The following is a 22,675-nucleotide window of genomic DNA, read 5'->3' on the forward strand; positions in this document are numbered from 1 at the left end:
ACGCCAGATGTCTGGGCCAGATATGCTGGCCCTGGGGACCAGGCAGGTGCTCGCCGCTCATATACGTGGCCAGGAGGACATGACCAGGAACAGGCGGAAACTTCCTCTAAGCGGTTCCTGGTCACAGTGTTGGTCAGACAAAGGCCCAGGACATAAGGCCACTGGCAAGCTGTAGAAACCAACATCACCTTCGTCTTTTCCATTAGGAAAAGTAGAGAAATAAGGCCATCCCCAGCTCCCTCCCACAACCGATAGCCTGAGATGCAGATGGTGTGGTGTAGTGGCTTTGAATTTGGTCAAACCTGGGTCAAATTCCAGCTCACCTACCCCCACCTGCAGGCTGCGTGACCTTGGCCAAGTCCTTCTGAGCGCCACTGCCTTCAACTATAGATTGAGAAAATCATACGTGTATTTTTCCTTTCAACAAGTATTTATTGAAATCGCCATGTGCCAGACCCTGCTGGGGGTACACTGATGAGAACAACAGGCACTGTCCCTTGTGAAGGAGGCTGGCATTAGCTGAACAGATACACAAAGAAATGTAAATTTGCAAGCCGTGCTAAGTGCCCTGAGGGAGCACTAAGGGTGCACTTAGAAAGGGTACATTCACCACGTGATCGAGTCAGGGATGCCAGGGACAGTCTCTCTGAGGAAGTGACACTCGGTTGTGGTCTGGGGGATGAGTAGTAGCTACCCAGCTGAAGTGCGTGGGGGGGGGTAGAAGGAATAGCATGTGCAAAGGCCCTGTGGCTGATGGAGGAAGTTGAAGAGGAGGGGCTGAAAGGCCAATTTCACTCGGTCAGAGAGATCAAAGGGAGCAAGCGGGAGATGAAACTGCAAGCGTGGGTGGGACCTTTGTTCACCAAGTTAAAGAGGGGGTCTTAAAAATTGCATACGTTTTATATATTTACCTCTAAAAGCAGTGGGACATTCTATAACAGTTTTAATCGTGGGGATGGCATAATTAGATTGTGTTGCAAAAAGATGACTTTGGCTGCAGCAAGGAGAAGGAACTGCAGGATGGCCAAAGGAGGTGTGGGCGATGCCGTTAGGAGGCCGTGGCAGGGAAAATAGTGTCCCCCAGAGACTCCCCCGTCCCCACCCTTGGAACCTGTGAGTAGGTTGTGTCATATGGGGAAACGAGGGCTGCCGACGGGATTAAGATTATGCACCACGGGCCTTAAAATAGGGGGATTATCCCGGATAATCAGGTGGACCCAGTGTCGTCAGATGAACTCAGAGATGGGGTCACAGAGGGGGACGTTAGACGCCCTCGGCTGCCCTTGCTCGCCTTGCAGAGGGAGGAAGTGTTAACACTATTAACATCGTTTTGTGCATGAAGAGATGGGATTTCTGAGGCATAAAGGGCCCTACTCAAGACGGAGCACCATTGAGAATCATAACCAGGGCTTGGATCCGATCCCCTTGGCCAGGGGCTCTCTTTCCATGTCTGTGCTATCTGGGGAGCCCCCCCCGGGACCCCGGGTTAGAGCTCTGCCTGTGTCTGATTCCAGCCCTGCCGCCGTCACCTCTCAGTGTGACCTCCGCAATCACGTGCCCTCTCGGAGCCCGGAGTGAGGAGGTGGTCTAGATCTGGGGCTCACTGACCAAAAGGTGCTTCTAGATGGCCTGACAGGTCTGGGAGTCCCCTAAAATGTGTGCAGGTTTCTGGGTACATGTGATTTTTTTTTTTTGAAGTGAGGATTAATGACTTTCATCAAAATATCAAAAGGACCAAAAAGAGCTCTTGCTCCCCTCCCAGCTTTGTCCCGGAAGCATCCCTGGGCGCCGGCCTGTCTGTGGGGACCCTGGCGCCAGCCCAGGTGTGACTTCCGTCTGCCTCTGCTGCCAAATGAGCAATGGCTCTTCTCACACGTCTCCCCGACGCGCGAGGGGTCGCCATTACTTACAGCGGAGGTGAACGCCCCGAGAGGCTGGCGGGGCGGCGGGGCTTAGTCTGAGGAACTCCTGGAGAAGGGAAGCAACGTGGGTGTCAGTGAGGGTCACAGTCACCCACCGGGTGCCATCTGAGACCTGCTGTTTCGCGTAAGGGGGGGAGGAACCTTGACCTGGACTCTTGGAGGTCGTCCTTCCCGGCTGGCAGGACGCGGAAGGAAACCAGGTACCAGCAGGAGCAGTGACTGCAGCCCCGGAGTGGGTAGCACTGGCTAGTGGCCGGACCGCAGTGAGAAGCCACCGCCTGACTCCTGGGTCCTCTTTGGCCCCCCCAGCTTCCTTCTCTCCTCTGCAATGCTGGCTGAGCAGAGAGTAGCAGGGCCATCATTGTCCAGGAGGAGGAAATCTGAGAAGGCCCCAGGGAGAGCTGGCTTTCGTGTCATGGGTCTGGCGTCAAAGACAAATTAGGGTGGAAGGTGAACCTTTGACTGGGAGGAGCCGGGGAGCCCAGGTCTGGGACCGGAGCAGCGTGGGGTCCCAGGGGCCGAGAGCAGGCTGGGGAGGGGAGCCAGGGTGAGGGGCCGGGCAGGAGTGAGCGTCAGCAATGAGGAGCCAGTGAGAGTTTTAGGCAGGGCAGGATGTGGGCTGATACAGGCCAGGAGATACCAAAGGTGGAGACTAGTTATGTCACAGGTGACCAGTTGGGTCCCCTTGCTTCTATCTAACCCGTGCATTGCATAAATAGGAAAGCCAACCCAGAGAGGTGGAGGAACTTGCCCAAGTGACCCAGCAGACCAGAGTTAGGCTCAAACCCAGTTATCTGCCTCTCAGCAGAAGGAAGGGAAGACGAGGATGATGATGATGACAATGACAATGAAAACAACTAATAATACCGGGCACTTGTCATTCAGTATCACGCCTGATCGTCACAGAGGCCCTATGACGAAGCTATTATCATTCCTCTTTTACAGAGAGGAAGTGGAGGCTCGGAAATGTGAGTGGTGGAGTCCTAGACCACCCATAATGGTTGACTCCAAAACCCACACCATGGTCCACACGTGGTTCTCTCATGGGATTTGCTGAAACTGTCCCAGACAGAATCCTGACACCCAGTGTCATCCCCTTCACCCGTCTCTTCCCCAACCAGAGCAAACCCTTCCTAATCCTCTTCCCGAATCTCAGGTCCTGCTGACGGAGGGGACTGGGCTGTGGAGAACGGGCATCTGGTGGCTGCGATGGTGACGTCAGAGGGCGCATGCACTTAGAATTACAGGATTCTGGAGAGCAAAGCCCCTAGGCATCCCCTGTAACTCCTTCCTTTGGCAGAAGGGCAGTAGCTTGGCAAGGCCCTGTGGCAAGTTGGTAACAGTCCCCAGACCGGCGCTTCCTCGCTTCCTTTCCACACAATTCCCACGTGTTCCTGGGTCCTCGATTAGACTGTGGGTGACCGTCCCCAGAAAAGCAGGCTGTGCAAACGAGCCACAGTGCCACTAGTTCCCCAGTTGTGCGACGTTGCTCTTTGTTCAGCTCTGTATGGTTTCCTCTGTCTTTCCTCCCTCGGAAAAGCTGTCTTAGTATATAGTACTCTTCCTATGAGAAAATGTTACCCCACATTTAGGAAAATTTGCACATGAACTTTAGATGCCCCAGTTGGAAATTGGGAGCAGCCTGGGCTATAACCTTGGACCCCGGGCCTGATCATCTGGGAGCACTTCTCTCTGAGTCTCTCTTTCTTCTGTGTCTGGGGGATTTCTGCTGTTCAAATGTGTCACCATCAGTCAGACGGCAGCAAGAGCTTTGCAGTCCCACAGACCCGAACGCGAATTTGGAGTCGGGCCCTGGATAGTGACCTCCGGCAAATCGCATCAAGAACCATAGCAGCGGGCAAGGCCCCTGAGGGACGTGGGACACTAAGACCTGGGGCTCCATCTTCAGGAGGCTGCAACTGAGATTCACTTTCAGCCTCACTGAGTGTCTGCCAGGAGCAGGTCGCCTTCCTGCACGTCTGTCACGTGACTCTCACAGCACACGGGACAGGAGGCAGGAAGCGTCGCACGAGTCCTTTAGAAAACACTGAAGCTCAGAGAGGGTGAGAGGATGGAACAGGACCGTTCCTCTCCTAAGTGGCAGAGGTCCTGGCGAGGCCCAGTCTTGGTGGTTCTATTTCAAGTGCTCTTTGCGCCGTCACCGTTGGCATAGTCAAGGGAACAAGCAAATATCACAGCGAGAAGTATCCATCTTCTCCCTGCTCCTCTGTCTACATCCACTCTGCTCATTCTCTAAGCACCTTTCCATTTTTCTATTTATCATCCATCCATCCATCCATCCATCCATCCATCCGTCATCTGTCTTCTGCTGTATATATCCATGGGGAAAAGATGGTTAAAAACGCAACAGGATTTCCGTCTCAGTCGGCTTGGGCTAGTATAACAAAAATACCATAGACTGTCTGGCTTAAATAAATTTATTTCTCATAGATCTGGAGGCTGGAAGTCCAGGCAGGTACCAGTGTGGTCAGGTTCTGGTGAGGGCTCTCTTCCCAGGGTTTGTGGAGAGCCGCCTTCTTGCCGTGTCCTCACGTGGCAGGGAGGGGGAGATTATTTTTCTCATATGTCTTCCTATAAGGGCACTAATCTGATTTATGAGGGCTCCATCTCATCACCTCATCACCTCCCGAAGGCCTTACCCCCAAATACCATTGCCTCGGGGCTTTAATATGTGAATTTTGGGAAACACAAACACTCAATTCATAACAGTTACATAGATTTAAATTAAGCGAGAAATATAACAAAAAGAAGACAGAAAACAGAGCCGAGAATGAGGCCAACACAAGCTGTGTTTGAGCGTCTACTCACTCACAGGAAGACAGGAGTGCGGCTCTGATGGCCAATGACGAAAGAAGGCCCCGAGCAATGGAACCGCTCATGGCATGAATAAGGGAAGAGCAAACCGGAAGACGCTCACCCTCCTGACCTCGAGCCTCCCACTTCATGGGCATGATCCAGGAGGGGCAGCTACCTCTTTCTGGGGCATTCCTGTCTCACACCACGTTATCTCTTGATTCTCACGTCAGTTCTATAAGGTAACTATTTTACTGTTAGCCTTTCTTACAAATGAGAAGGTCGAGGCTGAGAAAGGTCAAATTCCTTGCCAAAGGCCACGCAGCTCTTAGCAGGAGAACTGGGGTCCAAACCCAAGTTCGTTTGCGGCTTCTATCATGACCGCTAACCGCTTGGTGCCCAGAGCCCAAAGGCTGAGCATCACATTTTATGCTAGAATTTTGAATAACGGACAAATAGTTGTGGGGCAGAATGAAACTATTTTCTTCTTAGCAGTGAAAGAAATTATTGTCAAAATATACTGGGTCACCATTTTTTGTGTCCTTGTGTTTCTGTTCAATCTCTGAATTCGAACCAAACTCTTTGGGGTCAGAGACGTCGCTCCTCTGGCAATAAAAGGATACATTTCATACTTGATTTAAAAACTTCATTTGGAATCGGGACCAAATCCAAGCGTGTGAATTTAAGCTGCTGGCAACCTTCCCAGCCTGCCTTGTGAGTGTGAAACCAATCCAACTATTATGCACAAAGAACGCTGGTGCCTGTGGGGCTGTGTTTGTGGCCCCTGAAAAATCTGAGTTCAATGGTCTGGAACATCTGTGCCCAAGTTGCATGACTCTTCGCAGCGTGATGAAATCTTCTGCAGGAGCCTAAATGGACGTAGCCACCGGATTCCAAGAAGTGTGTCAAGTGCATTGCTCGGTTGGAACCAGGATGTAATGGCCACGTTAAGCAAGTTAGAGATGAAGAAATCAATTGCCTTGTCCCCATTTCCCAGCCAGGATCCAGACTGGGTAGAATCCCGTAACTCCCGTCTGCCTTCTTTCCCTGGATCTGTCTTATAGGAAAACGATCCTTTTTATTTCAGATATGGTCCCAGGAGCCTAGAATATCCCTCCCCAAGTTTATCCCTCCTGTTTTCCTGATTTAGTTAATACCATCATCTACCTAGTCACCCAGGCCAGAAATTTCAATCGTCCCTGAAACCTGTTTGTCACCCCCACTCCAAGTCACATATGACATCCGGGTGACTCTTCCCATCCAGATGTGTTCAGAGCTGCCCTTCCTCCTTGTCCCCTGTCACCACCTTGGCCCATGCCCTGGCCATCCTTTGCTGGAATAACCTTCCGATTGGCTTCCCTGCCTCCCGTGCACCCTGCACACAGAGGTGACCTGATCCCGTGGGACACACACCTGCTCTCTCCACGCCTCGGGCTCCCCTTTGAGCCGCACAGCCATTGCTCTCAAACTGCTCTGCGAAGCCTCAGGGTTTCTGCAGCCGACACTCCAGGCCCTTCCTGCTCTGACCCTTGGATTCCCCTCCCGTCTAGCTACACAATGGGCTCCTGCAGGAGATGCAGTCTGACCGAGGAGGGCATGCTTTGAAAAACGAAACCGACTGGCTCAGAGCACCAGGCCTGAGTTCGACCTCCGGCGGGCCGGAGGTTGTAGTAGCATGCCTCCTGTCCCACGGTCCCCTCCCAGTGCCCTTCCTGCCCACTGCACGTGCTGCGACTGTTCTGCAGTCGAGAGGCGCTCTTCCCTCCCAGGGCCCCTACTCGTGCTGCAGAAGCAGCTTGCACGTCCACTCCTGCGGACGGCACAGAACCTTCCCTGCAGGTAGACGGTTGTCCTCCTCCTCTGCTCCCACCCGACCCTGGGCATAGGTTGTTTTTTTTCTCTTTTCAATAAGCCTTTTGCACTCCTCGAGGGGCATATCTCGATGGTGGACACGGCCATAGCAAACTTCGTTAGTTGTCTTCCCGCCTCCACTAGATTGTGAGTGTCTCGCAGACAAGTTCAGGTCTCGTTTGTGTCTCTGTCCCCGGTCCCTAGCACAGTTCATGGCCCCCGAGAGCTACTCAGTACATCGTGATGTAAAACAGCACGACACCATTAACTACCAGTCAATCAACAAATGTGGGCTGGAAAAGCCAGCTGGGGCAGATGAGTGTGATGGGGGTGTAGGGCCAGGGAGTGACGGGACGGAGGACGAAGGGGGCTGTTTATTCTGGGCTGCTGTAGTTGAACTCAAAGCACATATGTTTTTGAGTATAATTTAAGTTTAATTTTAGGCCTAGGACAACCAACACATCCCGTAGAAAGGCCAGGCCTGACCCGCATGGTGGCAGCTCCAACCCGGGTGCCTGCAGGACAGGCGGGCTGCATGGGCCCTGCTTGCTCGCGGACTGCCGCACCCATAGTCCTGACAGCTCCCACTGGAATCAGGCCCTGCTCTTTCACCTGAGTAGACTCAGCTGAGGCCCAAAGCAGCGCCCTCAGCTTTGCAGGGTAGGGGCTGTTGTTGCCTTCCTTTCACCATTAAGAAAACATGCCCCGGGCAGCCACGCTGGGAATAAACAGCAGAGGTAGCACTTGAATGCCTGGCTTCTGACTCCCAATCCCCTCGTTTTCCACACCGCCCAGCCGCCCACAGCCTCACCTGTAGGTTACAGGTGCTTTGGGAAGGACGAGAAGGCGGAGAAGGACCGAAGCAGTGGCGGGGTTTACCACTTGCGATGCACCCCGTGTAACTGACACTTCACACGCTGAGTGTGCTCAGAGAAAAGGCATCACATGGTTTTTATTGTTAATTCCTTTTAAAAAAATTGAGATATACAGTTGACCCTTGAATAGCACAGGTTTGAATTGCATGGGTCCTCTTATCCTCAGATATTGTTTTCAATCGAATGCAGATGGAAAAGCTGGTACGTGGGAGATGCGAAACCCACGCGTGAGGAGGGGTGATTTTTCTCTAAGCAGGTTCCATGCGAGCGACTTTGAGACTGGTGCTCGTGTGGATTTGGGTGTATGTGGGGGTCCTGGAGCCAATTCCCTGTGCATACCTGGAGGGACGGCCATAATTTACATACCACACAGTTCACCATGTTAAAGAGTACAGTTCAGTGGTTCTCCATATACTTACAAGGTTGTGCAGCCATTACAAAATTTAATTCAAGAACATTTCCATTAATTAACTTCTAATGTTTTTGTTTTTCAGATTCCCATAATGAGAGACCCCGGGTGGATTCGAAATGTCTGGTCTTCCAACATTAACGTGAGTGAAGTTGCTGTAAAATGCTCTCATCATGCTTTTACATTTCAAGATTAGAGAAACTACTCCTTGTCAAACGGCAGTTTATTGCCTTAGATATCTGCAGTCTCCAAAGCAGGATGGAGCCATCCAACTGATGCTTTCAGAATTTGCCCAAAGCACTTTCTGAATGTTTGATAAGCTCCCCAGGGAGCCAAGGACATTTTGGCCAGTGTCTAATCTCTTCGTCTTGCAAGATCCATCCTCCTCTGGATATAGACACCATTTTGTCACTTCCCTGATTAAAAAGCACGCGGTGGCTCCCCAGTGCCAAGAGGTCCCCATTAGTACTCGTGCCATCGGTTGCCCTTCAGGGGCTGCCCTTGATGTGAGTGCGGTCACTCAGGTCTCATAAGAGGCTCCCGATTCTGCCTCTCCATCCCGTGCACCTGGTTCCTGCGTTCTCCTGCCGCAGCCCCATCGCCTTGCACCTGGTTCCAAGCCTCAGGTCCAGCCGCTGCGGGTGGCCTCTGGGGTGGCCGTTGGTGCTTTGCTCCCCATCTGCCCATGGGAGCTGCCCTATTGCCTCTCCACAGACCCGAGTTCTGCAGCCGGAGGGCCAGCACCGGGCCTCAGTCCTCTCACCCTTTCCAGGTTCCTGGGCTCTCTTCCTCCATCTGGCTTTCTGAGCCTGTCTTGTATGGGGGAGGAGAGATTTTGCTAAACACCCGCCCCTGCCACCTCTCCTGCCACCTCTCCAGTCCTTTCCCGTAGTGCGCTCACCCGCCCTGCGCTGCTGTACTTTGAGCTTCAGCAGCATGTCAACTTGCGCTGGCCCGTGGGTCTTCAAGCCGAGGTCCCCGCTACGGAGAGTGTCTGCAGGCAGGGGGTGTGGGGCGGGGGCTTGAGAGGGAACTGCTGGGACGGTCTCCTCGGGAGGAGGGGACGCGGCTTCAGCGCCTGTTTGTCCCTACTGTGGCCTGGCCTACGCCTCACAGATGTAGAAAGAAATGTAGATGTAGAAGAAGAAAGATGTAGAAGAAAAGTGACAGTCTCCACCCGCGAGGAGCTCACAGCTAGAGAGGGACACTGGGACAGAGTGGACGGAGGACCTGCAGAGGACACCCGAGGCCTTGCGCGGTGGCAGGCAGAGCGAGAGACTCGTCCTTGAGATGAACCCAGAGGCCCCAGGGAGAGGGAGGAAGAAGGCTGCGAGGAGGAGGCCTGGCCGGGTACTCCGTGCGGAGCAGCAGTTCTGTCTCCAAGGGGATGGGAAGCGATGGGGCCCAATCAGAGGCCAGGAATCCCGACAGGGGGCAGTTGGTGGCAGTTGAGCCTGGAGAGAGAGAAGCCACCCTCTGTGAGGGGGACAGGAAGTCCCGGTAAGTGACCCCTCCTCCCGTGGGGGAAGTACAGGCCCCGCTGGTAGTCATGGCCGCGCCCCCGTCCCCCCAGCCTCCAGCCCTGCGTGCAGGGCACCGGCCCTGGTGCAGAGAGGCAGGGGAGGAGAGGAACTCCAGGCTCCGTCTACTGGCAGGACGGGAAGTGCCAGAGGGGACATGCGAAGCTGGAAGGTCCTGACCCAAGGGGAAACCACAGGCAGACTTTACCCCCTGCACAGGGGAATTGGAGGAGGGGCCCAGCACCCTGGTCCCAGCTCTGCCACCCGCCTGCAGTCTGTGTGACAGTGAGCAAGTTACCTAATTTCTCTGAGCTCGGCAGGGCTTCATTCCATCATAAAGTGCTTGCTGTTTACCACAAGGCCTTGTGGCAGGAGAGAAGTAGGTTTGTGACTCAGCTTGAGTTGCGGGGTGGGGGGTTTAGAAGAAATTTCAGAAAAAGCTTCCGAGACAAGGTGAGGCTATGCAGGGTACTGAAGGAGCCACGACAGGTGGCCAGGCGTGGAGGTAAGGAAGTGCAGCCCATCTATCTGCGATTCAGGGGATACGCTGGGAAGAGGGGGACAGTGAGAGATGAAATTAGAGGAGGAAGAGGAGGAGGAGGAGAGGGTGGAGGCTGGGTGCCGATGACCAGGAGGCCTTGCCTGCTTTTCTGAGACCTTGGACTTTATCCTACAGGTAATGGTATTGGGGGCTGTAGTGCATTGACGGGTCTTAAGCAGGCCGTGTCGTTTCAGGTCTGTAGCCCTGCGAGAGCCGAGTGCAGTTGTAGGGTGGGCCTGGAGGCAGGGAGACCAGTGAGGGGCCCTTGTTAGCCTGGCTGAGCGTGGAGTACTTGTGAAGCATCCCCAAGGGCGCGGCCAGCAGGTAGCTGGTTGTATGGGCTGGAGCTGAGGGTCCAGGTGTCTACTGAAAATACTGAACCACATGTTGACAGTGTCACAGTGCTGTTGAGGTCTGCAAGGGGGACAAAATCACCTGGGAGGGTGCACCTGGGAGGTGTGGGGAGGTGGCTGAGAGCAGGCAGGCAGGCTTCCAACCCAGACCGCTCCTTCTGTCCTAGCATTTGATCATTGTCATGTTCTGTAATCTTTAGAAGGTAGGTTCATAAACTCCAAAAATGTATAGCAACAAGAAAACCAAAAACAAAGGGGAAGTACAATAAGCAGGACTCAAAGTCTCTCTTTCTCTTTCCTCTTCCCTCTCTGCCTCCTAACTACTGTGTTTCCCCGAAAATAAGACAGGGTCTCATATTTATTTTTCCTCAAGAAGACACCCTAGGGCTTATTTTCAGGGGATGTGTTATTTTTTTTTTAAGTACGGTACAACAATCTACATTTATTCAAATATAGTTAAGTCATCTTCTTCTGGAACATCATAACTCTTTAAACCCCGAATTCCATCCTGAATTTCTTGCGACTCTATTTCCTTTAGAACCATCGGCCCCAATCTCCCATACCGAGCAACAGAGCTCTCGTGGGGCAGATGAGAAGGGCTGCTCGTCTTCTTTCCCGCTCTGCGATGAAATGCACGGGTTGTGCAGATGCGCTGCGTAGCCACGCCCGTCACTACGTCTTATTTTCGGGATAGGGCTTCTATTTCGCAAATGCTTAGAAATTCTGTTGGGGCTTATTTTATGGGCAGGTCTTACTTTCGGGGAAACAGGGTAGCAGGCACTGGGGACACAGTGAGGACTGGGTCGTGGTTGTTCTTTTCCTCCCAGGGCTCACTAAGCAGTAGAGGCTGTAGCAGGGACACAGTGTCTCCATTGTGTGAAATGTGCTATGATGGAGCTACAGGTGGCTCCATTAGTCCAGGGGAGCCAGGGATGAATTCTCCATGGACCTGGGGAATGTTTGAGGGAAGGTTTTTCGAGGAAGTCTTGCTCTCGGGTTGAAGAATCTGGCTGTGGATGGAGAAACCCAAAGACTTACACACTCGCCAACCCACCCCCTCCCCCTCTCCGCCCCCAAACACACCCCCAGATTCATGACAGCAAAAGGTCTTGAACTGTGGAGGGACAGCTGGACAATGAACTATTCAGCAAGCTTCAAGGTCTTGCTCAAGCACTGAAACATCAGCACGACTTGTTACACTAAAAGTAGCAACTGGGTTCATGTGGTGCTGTGCTGAGCACGCTTGCAAACCAAACGCCAGGTCCTGGCTGACGAGGACTTTGATTGCAACATTTCTAATAAGAGCAACAATTCCCGGAATTCTAAGTTATCCGGGTCCAGTTACTTGAAAAACTGTGTTTTGTTTATTTTTTAAAGGTCTTGTTTTCTTTAGGTTTGAAAAAAGTCTGGACTTCCGTTTTAGTTTTCTTGGAAGGAGTATATTTTGGGAAACTTTGTCTAGATTTACACTTATTTTTGAAAAATTTTATCAAAGTGATTCGTGTGTCTGGTTCCTACAAAGTCAGCTAGGAAATTCTGGCTCACAATTACAGCCACAGTCTCCTGATCCTTCTGTGGATTTGTGAATCTCCTTTGTCCGCCGTGCTGTGGACTTGACTCTGATCTCAGAGGGGAGCTAGCTGATTTTCACAGAGCATCGTGTGTACATGAATCTTCTTTCTTAGACTCTATCATGTATGCGTGATTTCATTATGTTTTAGTCTGTTGTATATTCAGACTCTGCCTTTCTTTTAGGGGTTTGGAGGGGTTGAGGGGGTATTTTCCCTGGAATTTATACTTACTCTTCTTTTTTTCATTGTTAAGAGGAGAAATACATGCTTCCCACTCCCTGCAACCCCCTACCCCCGACCAAACACACCTTGTCCTTAAACTTCAGTCTATTATTTGTAAACCATCACATTCTTTACTTTCAAGCCAATTAACTTGTTTTCATTAGGACCTGGCTCGTCTATTTGGATGACTATAATTTTACTACAGCTTTCAGGATCATTTATTGTTTATTTAACAGAACTTACAGAGCACCAGCCATTGAGATGGGTTCTGTTTTTCTAAGAGCATTGCAAATATTAACTCACTTAATTTCTCGCCTCATAAGTTGGTCCTATTATTATCTGTGTTTGAGAGATGGAAAACTGAGCTCAGAGGGGCCGAGTCACTTGCTCAAGGTCACACAGCTGGTAAGTGGTAAAGGTTAAAATTCAAACCCACAGAGATCCAGAGACCTTGTTCTTAAGCACTGCAGTATGCTGCCTCTCCAAGAAGTGTCCCCTTCAATAGCTGTCTAATTCTTTTCATTTATTCCTTGCGTTTAATACCTTTATCGCGGTGTTCCCTGGCTTTTCCAGACTCAGTTCTCTGTGCAGGTGCCCCTCTCTCCCCAGACCCCTCTCCAGGGGCCCCTCTCTCCCCAGACCCCTCTCCAGGGGCCCCTCTCTCCCCGGACCTCTCTCCAGGGGCCCCTCTCTCCCCAGACCTCTCTCCAGGGGCCCCTCTCTCCCCAGACCTCTCTCCAGGGGCCCCTCTCTCCCCAGACCCCTCTCCAGGGGCCCCTCTCTCCCCAGACCTCTCTCCAGGGGCCCCTCTCTCCCCAGACCCCTCTCCAGGGGCCCCTCTCTCCCCAGACCCCTCTCCAGGGGCCCCTCTCTCCCCAGACCTCTCTCCAGGGGCCCCTCTCTCCCCAGACCCCTCTCCAGGGGCCCCTCTCTCCCCAGACCTCTCTCCAGGGGCCCCTCTCTCCCCAGACCTCTCTCCAGGGGCCCCTCTCTCCCTGCCTTGCTCTCAAGTCCTCCAGCAGAGCCGTCCCCTCTGGAGGCCCTCAGTCAAACCATTGCTACTGGATTATCGTTTTCTTTTTTCTTAGTTTCCTTTTTTAAAAATAAGCAAAAACTGGAATGCATTTGCAGGCAACCTCCCCAAGAAGGGAGAGAGGAGGTATTTTATTGAATCCCTTGCATGTCTGAATTTCTTCTTTAATTTGGCTTCACGTTTGATAGTTCAGTCGAATTTGGAACTTGAGGTTGGTATTCAGTTTCCGCAGAATTTTGAACACATCGTTGCAGAACTGGCTGACAGCCCCAGTTCCTTATATATGCCAGCGTGACTTCGGCTCCTTTGTAGGTGACCATTCATTTTATTTTACCTTATCTGGAAGCTTGTTGGATCTTCTGTTATCCCTTTGTGTCCCCAGACTTCATATTTGCTGTGCCTTGCAGTGGTCGTTTTTTATTCATCTGCTCAGAACTCAGTCTGGAGGACAATTCACTTCACTCTAGTCCACATCGCCAGATAAGATACTGCAACGGATTAAAGAACATGGAAAACAAGGGAAAGGGCGGTGACTGAGGACCCATGGAGTTTTTTCTCTATCTCTTTTATCTCCTATTGACCAGCTTTGTGATCTATAATTTGGCAGATTTCATTAACTTCCTCTTCTATTACTGTTATTTTTCTCAATGGAAATTTATACTTTTCAAAGTTCTCTTGTTCTCTAGTTATCACTCTTTCACAGCATTATTCTGCTTTTGTTTTATGAATGTCTTCCCAAATCTGAGATTCTTATTTGGGGATTCCTTCCTATTCCCTTGTCTTTATTTTTATTTTTGGAGTTTGTTCTCTCGATTATTTTTATTTCTTCTGGAATCGTGTTTCCTCCTGTTTGTTATCTTTTTTCTCTCTCATGTTGCAGGATTTCCTCCAATGTCTAGCACTTTGTGGTAGGTAGTCTGTTTTTATTTAGCATGGATGGATGGATGGAACAGGAGTTTTGCTGGAAGCTCCAACTGGTAGAGTTCACTCCAGAGTAAAAGTCAAGGAGCCGGCTGATATCTGGGGACCCGTGTCGTTCCCGAGGCAGTGGCCACCCGAAGTTCTGCTGGGCTGGGGCCCCTCCCTTGGCTGCAGCCCCCTTTGCAGAGGTCCGGGGTGTAGCTTGCTCCACGCTGTGTCTTTAGTCAAACTTCCCCTTCGCTTTCACCTTGCAGATTTGATTAAATATCTTTTCCACTGAAGATGACCTGCCTATTCCCCATATTGGGAGTTTTAAGTTCTGATGTTTCCTTGAACTTTAATGAGCTATCTGAAGTAAAGGGAAAATGAATGCATAGTTGTCTGTTTTGCTCCGTCTGGCATCTGCCCTGGGTTTTCTTCCTTGCCCGACATCGTGAATGGAGCTGTTATGCAGGTGTCCGGTGACAGTCACTGTGTTCTTATCTAGAAGTGCACTGCGGTGGCTCTTACAGCCAACTCCTTTTTTTTTCCCAGCATGAATCATTGTAGCATGGATTAGCGACAGACACTAGCACGATCAGACACGACAATGATGCATTTAATTAGAATCTTATACAGAATGGTCATTTTTTTGTTCAGTGAAATCTTAGGTTACCCCAGGGTCGCTGTCTCATGTGTGTATTTTTTTTTTTTTTTTGGTGACAGAGTCTCACTTTGTTGCCCAGGCTAGAGTGAGTGCCGTGGGGTCAGCCTAGCTCACAGCAACCTCAAACTCATGGGCTCAAGCAATCCTCCTGCCTCAGCCTCCTAAGTAGCTGGGACTACAGGCATGCGCCACCATGCTCGGCTAATTTTTTCTATATATATTAGTTGGCCAATTAATTTCTTTCTATTTATAGTAGAGACGGGGTCTCGCTCTTGCTCAGGCTGGTTTCGAACTCCTGACCTTGAGCAATCCGCCCGCCTCTGCCTCCCAGAGTGCTAGGATTACAGGCGTGAGCCACCGTGCCCGGCCTCATGTGTGTATTAACGTCTCACTTTGGTGTACATTTCCAATCCTGCCTTTACCAATCCCTGCTTCCGCCCCAGTGGGCACCGTGTTCTGACTCGCTGGTGTTGTTTCTCCTGCTGGGGACACTGCACGTCTGCTAGATCCTGAGCTCCCTGAGCACAGAGGCGTAATCAATCGTTCACCCCCACTGTGCCTTGCACATGTAAGCACTCAAAAATGGCCCACGGTAAGGGCCGGGACACCTTCAACACCAGTTCATGCCCGGCTCATTTATTTTTATAATGGTAAATATATTTTTTTTTTTTTGAGACAGAGTCTCGCTTTGTTGCCCAGGCTAGAGTGAGTGCCATGGTGTCAGCCTAGCTCACAGCAACCTCAAACTCCTGGGCTCGAGTGATCCTTCTGCCTCAGCCTCCCGGGTAGCTGGGACTACAGGCATGCGCCACCATGCCCGGCTAATTTTTTATATATATATATCAGTTGGCCAATTAATTTCTTTCTATTTATAGTAGAGACGGGGTCTCACTCTTGCTCAGGCTGGTTTTGAACTCCTGACCTTGAGCAATCTGCCCGCCTCGGCCTCCCAAGAGCTAGGATTACAGGCGTGAGCCACAGCGCCCGGCCGGTAAATATATTTTTATTATAGTTTATTATGATGAACAGATTTTTTGCAACCAGACATTATGACCCATGAAAAGATATTTAAGCATTTATTAAAAAAATTTGTTAAGTGTCTACTGTCAGACACTGTGCTAGATGCTTACATAGAAGTGGTCTTTTTCCTCCTGCAGTATTTGGCTGCTAGGAAGTGATTTTACAGTAATTGCACACACAAATGGAACATTTTAACTCTACTATGTAAATACTCTGAATAACAGATATGAGGAACAGTGAGAATATCTAACAGGGAGAACTGATGTGGCTGGGGAGTTTGGAGATGCTTAAAGTAAGGTTGAAGAATGAGTGGCAGTTAACCAGGTAAAGAGGGAAGAGGACTCTAGGTTGCGGCTGCAGCATGTACAAAGGCCCTGTGGTAGAAGGGAACAGGGCAAGCATAAAGAAATGGGAATGATCCTATGTGGGTTAATCTACACCGTGAGGAGAAATGGTGGGGCCAGGGCAGTGGTGGCTTCTGACCTGTCATCAGATGTCAAATGCTGGTACTGGAGCAGTGGGGTGTGTCCGTCAGAGTGATCCTGTCATCCTGACTCTCTAGCTGCTCCACCTGTCTCCAGGTTTCCCGAGGTTGCTGCCGTTGCGTTGAGCACTGACGGAGCAGGCCGCGCTGTAGCCATTACCAAGCAAGGCGCGAGAGAAGAGAATTCAAAATGCACAGTGTGAGGATGGGGATGAGGCCTTGCCTGCCCAGCCCTCCCTCCGTGCCTCCACCCCTCCCTCCCACTGGAAATTCAAGAGTCTCCTCGCTGATTCTCTGTCTTGACTGTGTGTGCTCTGCCCAGAACTTCCTCCAATTAGGTTAGAGATGTCGAGATGCTCACTCACACATCCCCAGGGGAGGGAGAGGAGAAAGCACTGGGTGGAATGTTACCTAATTTAAAATTAGGGTGGATTCACATTAATTGCTTCTTCTGAAACTATATCGATATTGCTTCAGGCCATGAGAGAAGCTCCGGGGTATCACGGACCGAGATCCGCAGGTGCCATGCTACGTGTGTGTGTGTGTGGGGGGGTGAGGGTGCAAGACCATCTGTGCCCCTGAAGTCACATCACAGACACGTACCTTAAAGGTCAGAGTGGGAAGGTGTCATGATGGTCCTCTGGTCCCCACCGTGGTCAATTTCTAACTCGGGGACTGAGGTCCCCAGGCGACTCGTGCAGGATCTCGTGGTAAGTTCCAGAGAACTAATCAGAACCCAGGTCCCCAGTTCCTCAGAGCCAGACCCTATCCAGGACACCCCGGTCTCTAGAAAGACCCGAGGGACTTTTATTTTCATTTTTATATTTATTTATTTTACTGGGCCTATAGCCTTAGTGTTCTAGTAGGGAAAAAAACACGTCCTTTAGACAGAGTTCTCCTGTCTCGTCTCTCCTTGTGGGGCACAAGTCTCTTCCACCCACAGACACTAACGTGAGCTCCCGCCGAGGGGAGCAGGGCGGGGGGCAGCTGAGGCCGCCTTGGCGCCGCAGAGCTAAGCGGCCGCTCTCGGAAGCCTGCCTGCCCGTCTCTGCGCAGGCCACCATTCGACTGCCAGTTGCTTGGGGAGGGGAAGAGTAAAGCTTAATCCAGAATTCTCAACTTGGCTTTGCAGAAGATACAGTAGTTCACTTTAGAAGACACAGAAAGGAGGACAGAGCTAATTCATTGAATTTTAGGGCTGGACAGAGCATTAAAGGAATGTAGTTCAGTTTGCTCATGTTCAATGCCCCCCCCCCCCCGGGTCCTTTTTAGTTGGAGGTCTAGCTGGGAGCTCCCAGGTCATCTCTGCCCAGGCCTGACTTACTCATAGGTCCTTTTTAAAATCATGATCACAAATCCACCCAGCTTCATCTCCTATTCCCCACACTGAGTTTTTTTTTCCATGGGTTAAACAGCTTCAGCTACTGTACTTAGGAAGCAAGGTTTGGCTTCCCCTTTCATGCTGGGACATTCTCTTCCAAACAGGTGAGCCGGGATCCAGGGTTGGGACAATGCAAAGCTATGTGATCTCATCCCGCTGAGTCTGGCAGAGTGTTCCATGAGCTGGAATCTCGTGGCCCACTGATCATGCCGGCTTAAGTAACACCCCTTCCCGTCTCAGTAGGCTGTTGTACACTTTTGAAGATGAGAATCAAGATTTCAGAAACAAGTGAATGTTTTTTAGCCCCCAAATTTTGGTAACGAAGGGTTGACATGATCTGGAGATACTATAGAAGAGCCCAGCATTCAGAAGAAACAATTTGTAAATATTTTGGGTGCAATTGCATTCTCTTATACAGGACAACTGAATGTGCTAGATTTGCACATGACCTTCTGAAAGGCGCTGTTGTGTAATGACAAGTCAACAAAGCAATGTACAAATCCCACGCTGTTACTAGAAGCTACTGCCCTGCCTTTGAACATTAGGACATGCTCTGTAGGATGCTGCAGTGACCACACATCTGCCAAAGACACCATGAACTAGACACAAAAAGAGAAAAATCTCTTCCCTGTAAACACTTGTCTTCCAAATGCTGCTTTTCCATCAAGCTTCAAAGGCACCATCCAAAGACCTGGGAAGGGGCAGCAGGCTCAGCGTGCCCCGAAGACCAAGAGAGCGGGCCCTGACTCCGCACTTTCCCCTGCACAGGCCCCTGGTTCACAAAGCGATGTTTCCAAGGTGCATCTTCTACTCTGACACAGGACATTTGGTACCGGGCATTGAGATCACGCCCACGGAAATTGCTTGGGAGAAGAAAACCCATCTAACCCTAAGCATCTGTGTAAAGGCCAGGATGAGAGGGCCACAGGGATGCTCTCGGTACTGTTAACAAACCCATGGCGGGGGTTCTCTGTTGCTCGCCTGGCAGAAAGCCAATTACGGAGAAGAGGACTGTGGAGAAAGAAAGGATTTGTTACTATCACAGTGGCAAGTCTGCTGGGAGGGGGAGGGATGGACTGCCTCAAAGCCGCCTCCCCGATCATCAGGGTCAGGGTTGATTGGGGAGGTGAAATGAATAAATGCAGGAGGCAGTGAGCATCATTACGTGTCTGGGTGGAGTCCGGGGCACGCGAGCGCAGTGAGGAATCATGCTAGGGCATACATCCCATGATCAAAAATGGTGAGTAAGTCCCTCCCGGCAGGGATTTTAGTATCACAATGAGCTAGGGGTTCCTAGTGGTCATTTTTTCAGCCTGTGTGCAGCCTCAGTGGGTCCCATCTGGGCACCATCTGTGGTGGGGCATGGCCTGTCCTGTCTTCTCGGGACAAACAGGTGGGGTGTGGGGCTTTGCAGTGGCCTCCTGGCTGCCAGGAGGCTCCACCGTTGCTGGGGAAGAAACTCAGAAGGGAACGCATGAGCGCGGCGGCAGGAAGTTACAAAGTTCTGGTCAGCAAATCTTACTGGCCTAGCAACTTGAAACGTAAGAGAATTGCCAAAGAGAGACCATAGAAATGTCTTCCTGCATACGGAGCTGGGCACAACACTCCGTGAAAAGTCTGGGCTCCCAGAGTCATGTGTGAGCAGACCTCGACACTTGTGTGGTGCGACTGTCACTTTTTTTCGTTAGTTTATCTTCATTTATTCATTTCCCATGCTCTTCCTTTCTTTATGGAAATTCAAGTTTCTAACCTGTATTATTTCCCTTCTGCCTGAAAAACTTCTTTTGACATTATGTACAAGGCAGATCTGCTGGTGATGAATACCCTCAGTTTTTTTTTTTGTTTTTTTTTTTTTAATTTCAGAGTATTATGGAGGTACAGACATTTTGGTCACATATAATGCCTCTGCCTCGCCCAAGCCAGGGCTAACAGCGTGCCCTTCCCCCAACAGTGCACTCCTCACTCGCTAGTTGTGAGTTTACCCACCCCCGCCACCCCCCTCCCACCTGACCGGCACCCAGTGAACATTACTACCTTGTGAGCACCTTATTGCTGTTGACGAGTTAGTACCAATTTGATGGCGAGTACATGTGGTGCGTGTTTTTCCATCTTTGTGATGCCTCACCTCGAAGAACGGGCTCGGGCTCTGTCCAGGATCATCTAAGAGGTGCTGGATCACCGTTGTGTTTTGTGGCTAGGTAGAACTGCATGGTCTACGTACACCGCCTTTTATTAATCCGCTCGTGTATTGATGGGCACGTGGGTTGTGTCCACCTCTTTGCCATTGTGAACGGTGCTGCCATTAAACATTTGAGTGCAGATGTCTTTTTTCTAGAGCGCCTTTTTTTTTTTCCTTTGGGGAGATGCCTAGTGGTGGGATTGCTGGATCAAACGGTAGTTCCACTTTCGGCTCTTGGAGATATCTCCAAATTAAAAACGATGGTCGGATGCCACGAAGTAGGGGCGATGCCTTCACCGTATGCGTGCTGTGCAGCCCAGAGCCTCGTCAGGGGGAGTGCCCACCTCCCTCCTTTCGTGCAGTGCGGAACCGTCCTGTTTTAAAGGATTCCATTCTGACTGCTTAATCACGTCCCATTTTGGCACCGATTAAAACCTTCTGTTTTTAGGTGGATGGACAATAACTCAACAATTGTATCCTATAATTATCCATCATTTCTCCCACCTGATTTAGGCATTTCAAGGAGCTCATCCATAGCTTAAATTTCTTGGCCTTGATGCTTTTTCTACTCAACAACATCTATTGTAGAAATCTCGTCATCAGGCTCAGCAGGCAACACCAAATTTTGAGGCTTTGTAAAAAACGGGCAAGGTGGTTTCCTCCCTCCACGTTTTCTCGGTTTGCTGGAGCGCAGCGTTCTCGATGGAAAGTCTCTTCCGGTTAGCGTGCTGTGAATTCAAGAGTTCAGGCTGAAAGGGTCTGGTCACGCTGGGCCCCAAGCTTTCTGTCGGCCCCTGGTGTGGCCCAGGCTCTGTCCCGAACCCGGGGAAGGTCCCAAAGCAGCTCCCTGCGCAGCCTTGCTTGGTCCCCGTTGACCTCGTCGGATCTTTCTCTCCTCCGAGCACCACCGATGCTCATAGCCCGGGTGATGTCATAATGCTGCCACCCAACAATGCGCGTTTCCTGGTGCCCACACACAGGAGGCGCGGAGGAAAGCAAGCAGAGAGCACAGCAGGGGGGACAGGGGGACAAGATGGGAGGGGATGGGGGGCCCTAGGGGTAGGAGCAGGAGGAAGGAGAGAATGCAGGGCAGACCGGGGCAGCCAGCCATGCCGGTCCTGGCCACCAGCAGCCACCAAGCGGTGGCCCAGCCTGCTGAGACCTAAACCATTAAGAGAAAGAGGGAACCCGACCAGGAGGCCAACGATCCCGAAAGCAGAGACCTCCCTAGGAAGTTAATGGAAGCTGAATGGGGTCCTCACAGTGCGTCCTGTAAATGGGGGAGGCGAGACTTTTTCCGGGCAGCGAAGGTAAGGGGCAGCTTCCCCGAGGGGTGTGTCAGCGTCTCCCGGGGCAGCTTCTCGGGCACTGGGACTTGGGGGAACGAGGGCCCTGTAGCAAGGCTCGGAGTTTCCCTTCTGTCCTCTCTGTTCGCCGGCTTGCTCTGAGCTTTCAGACAAGTGTCTCGTACTTTTAAGTGTCCCTGGACGTCTTCTCAAGGAATTATTTTAAGAATGATACACTATGGTCCACATTTATAAAATCTTACTTTACACAATATCTCTTCTAATATCTTATTGACATGGGGAACGCAAAGGAAATGACATTTAGATGTGAGGACCAGCCTGTATGTTGAGCGTATTTTCAGGGAGCTCTCCAAGTTGGGGCCTAACAGGAACCTCCAGGGTCTAATTCCCGTTAGAAGGACAAGAGGCAGTAGGGACAGGAGCTTCAATTCCCCAACCAGGACCCCAGGAGGACCCCCGGCACCTGTGTGAAGTGGGTGACGTTTGCCCCGGGCTCCTCCTCCCCCTTTCCTGACTCCGTCTCCATTCCCTGCCCACATCCCGCCGGCTGAGGTCTGTGCAGTGCGGACAGCCAGCAGACACCAGCAAGAACTGTCTGCGGGAAGTGTACTAGCATTGGGAGCTTAAGGCAGTGCGCTGTTTTGTTTGTACTGTTTTGTTTCTGAGTTGGGAAAGGGCAGGTGTCAGGGACCTTTCAAAACAGCCAGGCTGCGTGGTCTGATACCTACACGAGGGCCCCTGGCAGGGACGCACACGGACACAGTTCCTGGTTCACTCCTCTCTGCTCATCTCCACTGGCTGCCACGGCGCTCTCCGGGTCTGGGGCAGACGCCGCCTGCTTACACACAGCCGAGGAGAACTGCTACATATCCATGTATTTATCTCCCTTCCCACCCCAGCACCGTCTCAGCACTCCCCCTGCTCCCAAAGCCCTTGGGCCTTCGCGCCTCTACCAAACATTTGACAGTAACCATCTGTGGCAATGTATTATGTTTTCTTTCTCTCTCTCTCTCTCTCTCTCTCTCTCTCTCTCTCTCTCTCTCTCTCTCTCTCTCTCTCTCTCTCTATTTTTTTAACTAAGCTGCAGAATTTACTCAGACTTTACCAGTTTTTCCACTGGTGCAGGCTTTCTGCTCCAGCATGGAACCCGGATCCTCAGCTCTATTCCACTACTGTGCCTCCTCTGTCTCCCCAAGGCCGGGACCATCCTCCTCCTCCTCCTCCTCCTCCTTGTCTTCCATGACCTTGTCACTGTTGAAGAGCACTCGTCAGTTACCTCGTTAGAAGGCCCCTCGGTTTAGGTTTGGCTGATGTTTTGTCACAGTCAGGCTGCAGCTGTTGGTACTATTGGGAGGAAAGCTATGGAGGTGTGATGTCACCTTTCCAGGGCGTCCTACGGGGGCAGGGTGTGAACATGCCTTATTGGAGATATTGACCCTGGTTGCTGGGTTAAGGTGGTGTCTGCCAGATTCTCCACTGTAAAGTAATTTCCCTTTGTAATTACTAAATATTTTGAAGGAAGTATTTGAGACCATGTAAATATCCTGTTTCTCCTTTTACCTTTGCCAGAGAACCTTAGCTTTCATCAGCGGATCCTGCCTATAGCAATTATTAATATTATGGCAG

At 51.1% G+C, this 22,675-nt stretch overlaps 1 protein-coding gene, 1 long non-coding RNA gene and 1 pseudogene across 3 annotated transcripts in view; 1 reads left to right on the plus strand and 2 right to left on the minus strand.

Annotated features, from left to right (window-relative positions):
• Positions 1 to 22,675, plus strand: part of LPIN1 (lipin 1) — a 123,546-nt gene that overhangs the window by 20,470 nt on the left and 80,401 nt on the right. For both annotated transcript variants that reach the window (XM_076000555.1, XM_076000557.1), the window contains exon 2: positions 7,957 to 8,013. In XM_076000555.1, the coding sequence (XP_075856670.1) occupies positions 7,957 to 8,013 (57 nt within the window). The remainder of the gene's footprint in view (positions 1 to 7,956; positions 8,014 to 22,675) is intronic.
• On the minus strand, positions 14,470 to 20,645 carry LOC142870012 (uncharacterized). Its single transcript, XR_012918530.1, has 3 exons — positions 19,598 to 20,645; positions 16,182 to 16,329; positions 14,470 to 14,600 (listed from the first exon to the last, which is right to left on the minus strand). It is a non-coding gene; the product is annotated as an uncharacterized LOC142870012 (long non-coding RNA).
• Positions 19,995 to 20,107, minus strand: LOC142870382 (uncharacterized; annotated as a pseudogene).

This window comes from Microcebus murinus, chromosome 3 (assembly GCF_040939455.1).
Source record: "Microcebus murinus isolate Inina chromosome 3, M.murinus_Inina_mat1.0, whole genome shotgun sequence".
In the NCBI taxonomy this organism is placed as follows: domain Eukaryota; kingdom Metazoa; phylum Chordata; class Mammalia; order Primates; family Cheirogaleidae; genus Microcebus; species Microcebus murinus.